This window comes from Penaeus monodon, chromosome 8 (genome assembly GCF_015228065.2).
Source record: "Penaeus monodon isolate SGIC_2016 chromosome 8, NSTDA_Pmon_1, whole genome shotgun sequence".
NCBI classification, from domain to species: domain Eukaryota; kingdom Metazoa; phylum Arthropoda; class Malacostraca; order Decapoda; family Penaeidae; genus Penaeus; species Penaeus monodon.
This window is the reverse complement of record NC_051393.1, coordinates 48894822-48898155: the sequence shown is the minus strand read 5'-3', so window position 1 is coordinate 48898155 and position 3334 is coordinate 48894822. Positions and strand designations below refer to the sequence as shown.

The window sequence follows — 3334 nt, the reverse complement described above, 5'->3', positions numbered from 1 at the left end:
GGCTTGAGGTTAATTGAATGCTATACACACTTTGTTCTACATGGGCTTGGTTATTACATACATGTACACAGGCACATTTACACATGGGCTTATGTACATGCACACATGTACACATATGCACACACTCATGCATGCAGACAGGCATACACACGCACATGCACAAGCACAAGCATGGACACACACACACACACACACACACACACACACACACACACACACACACACAAACACACACACACACACACACACACACACATGTGCACACACACATACACATGTGCACACACACATGTGCACAAACACATGTGCACACACACATGTGCACACACACACACACACATACACACACACACATACATACATACATACATACATACATACATACATACATACATACATGCACACACACACAAAAGGGAAAAATTCCCATGTTTTAACGCATTTTTCCTTTCTCGTTGCAGGATAAAAACGTTCAGCAGTTTCCACCCACACAACACCCAGAGAGAAGCGCTGTAGGAGAGCAGAACAGAGAAGAGAAACCATCAGATTCATTTCCTTCTCTCTCCCACTCTCTGTCCTTATTTCTATCCCCTTTTTCATTTTTTTATTTCGTATTTGGTTAAGGCACATCTTCTGAATGGAAAAAATTGAGAAATTCGAGCACTACCTAGCTGGTACGACGAACTTCCCGTACAAGATGAGCAGCTTTGGTGATTGCAACTATTCAGGTATTGACAACTTTAAGCTCTTTCAGAATAATGTTCTCAATGTCGATCAGGGCTTGTCGCCTACATATCGGCACTTTGAATGTGCTTGCAGTAAGATATTCTCCAACAAAGCTGATTTCACCCGACATTTGAGAGTTCACACTGGAGAAAAACCCCACACCTGCCCGGATTGTGGAAAAGAGTTCTCTCTCAAGGGAAATTTGACCAAACACATGCAGCTGCACACAGATGAGAAATCCTATTATTGTCCTGAGTGTAACAAGGCATTCCTGAAAAAGGTGTACCTAGATCAGCATATGAGAGTTCACACTGGGGAAAAGCCGTTCAAGTGTACAGAGTGTGACAAAGCCTTCTCTCTAAAAGGTAACCTTACACAGCATATGATGCTACACACAGGCACCAAATCATACCACTGTACAGTGTGTAGCAAATTGTTTTTGAAGAAGAGTTACCTCACACAACACATGCGGATACACAGTGGTGATAAGCCATATAAATGCACTATTTGTGAGAAGGCCTTTTCCCTTAAAGGAAATCTTTCACAGCACTTGAAACGGCATTCTGGAATCAAGCCACACAAATGTGAAGAGTGTGGAAAATCATTTGCTTTAAAGGGTGCTCTCAATGAACATATCAAAGTACATGGAGGAGAAAAGCCATTTAAGTGTCTAGAATGTGATAAGGCTTTTAATCGGAAGGTCTATTTAGTTCAGCACCAGAGAGTACACACTGGAGAAAAGCCGTTTGATTGCTCAGAATGTGGAAAGTCATTCTCCCAAAGAAGCATCCTTAACCAGCATATGAAGCAGCATAGAGAAAGATCTTTCAAATGTGTTGAATGTCATAAAATATTTGTGAAGAAAATCTGTGCTCCCCTAAACAAACAGGACAAACTAGGACTGGGCCCAATGATGTGCCCTGATTGCCAGGAGGAATTAGCCATGGAGGAAGCATTTGACCAAAACAGTAGCCTCGAAAATTCTAGCGAACATTCCTACAAGTATAGTGCTTCTGAAGAGGACTTTTCACTCAAATCAGCCAGTGACCACGACCCTCCAGATGTTCCTGAGCTGCAGGAGCCTCTCCATCGGCATGAGCAGCTGCTGCAAGCTCAGTGTAATGCAAGAAACCTTTTGTCTAGAAACAGTGAGAGCTCCAGAGAAACATTCAAAGACATGCTAACCAAGAGACCAGACTTCGACAGAAGACACACTCCTGAGTATGAAGTTGAGCAAGAAAAATACAGTGTGGAGTACAAGAAACTCACTACACTGTGGTTAAATTCAAGGCAGAATTTCATCAGAGAACAAAATGAGATGGATGTCAAAAGGAATGAAGACACACCGTAAGTGTCAGTGTGAATATCTATAGCACTGGTATTAAAAAAAATTCTTCAGAAAAAATATATAGTACAAACTTCCTTGATCATTCATTTCTGTCATCATTGATAAATGCATTTTTTTTTTTTTTTTTTTTTTTGTCATGTCGGAAAAGAAACTGTATCGCCTGCCATATGTTACGGTACCATATTTTTTTCCTGTATGCAGATCAATTTAATCAGTATTACTGGAGTATGACCTGAAAGAAGCCTTGCTAATACTATATTTTCTTAATGGTTATGAACCTATTCATATACGAAATGTATTTCCCATGGTTATCATTTATTTTCTCTTCATTTTTTATAGAGTGGCCACCCTTTTACACTATATAGAGGACTGATACCTCACTCTCTACATTATATCTCATGATGACAATTGCATGTTGAATAGTACAGGAAATAGTTGCAAGACTGTATTAGTTTATGAGTGTCACGATGTGTCTAATCCAATAGCTGTAAGGAAGTTATTATTAGACATGTAAATGTGCAGTCATGGACTAGTTAGATAAAGCCTTCTAGTTGTTCAGCACATCAGTTCACAACAGTTACTGTAATAATAACAAAAGTTTTTTTCTTCTTTTTCTATTTGTTTCTTTCTGTAGGGTATGAAATAATTGTTCTTGATTTTGATCATTCCCAAGAAGTTTGTTTCAAGCCCCCAAAGTGTATATACTCTGCAGTAGGTATGGATATGGAGGGTAACCCTTGAGTTATGCACAAGTCCAGGGCTTATGAGAATCTAGCAGATTTTGAATTAAAAGAATGTGCCATTTGTTATTTTTATATCACGCTGCTGGACTGCAAAATATTAGCATCTTAAGAGTATATATTGTAACTAAGGACAGATCTTTAGTTGAGGCGACATTATTCGGCTATAAAGAATTGTTATTCAGAATTTCTTATATATTCTTAAAAAAAAAAACTTGTTTTATAATTGCCAATGAATTACATCCAGATAGAGATTTATAATTAGGCATATTGTTATGAAACTTTTAGAATAATAGCTTCAATGGCTTTAATATCACCACTTTGAGCAAATATATAATGTTTACATAAGTATTCTTGCCAATGCCTAGGCAGCATCATTAGTGCACACTTTATATGTATGTTCACTTAATGTGTGCTCACACAACAAACACACCTGAATATGGAATCCAAAGATACCTGACTTTGTACAAAAAACATTCTAAAGAAACTGATATTAATGTTATAATGAGACAAACAGTAC

At 38.1% G+C, this 3334-nt stretch overlaps 1 protein-coding gene across 1 annotated transcript in view; it reads left to right on the top strand.

The window, feature by feature from the left end:
* Positions 1-857: 857 nt before the first annotated feature.
* The window catches only part of LOC119576403 (gastrula zinc finger protein XlCGF57.1-like), a gene marked incomplete at its 5' end in the record, with an annotated part of 3064 nt that continues 587 nt past the window's right edge, over positions 858-3334 (top strand). The window contains 1 exon segment of the mRNA XM_037924083.1: positions 858-3334. This exon segment is cut by the window's right edge and continues 587 nt beyond it. Coding sequence (XP_037780011.1) covers positions 858-2077 — 1220 coding nt within the window.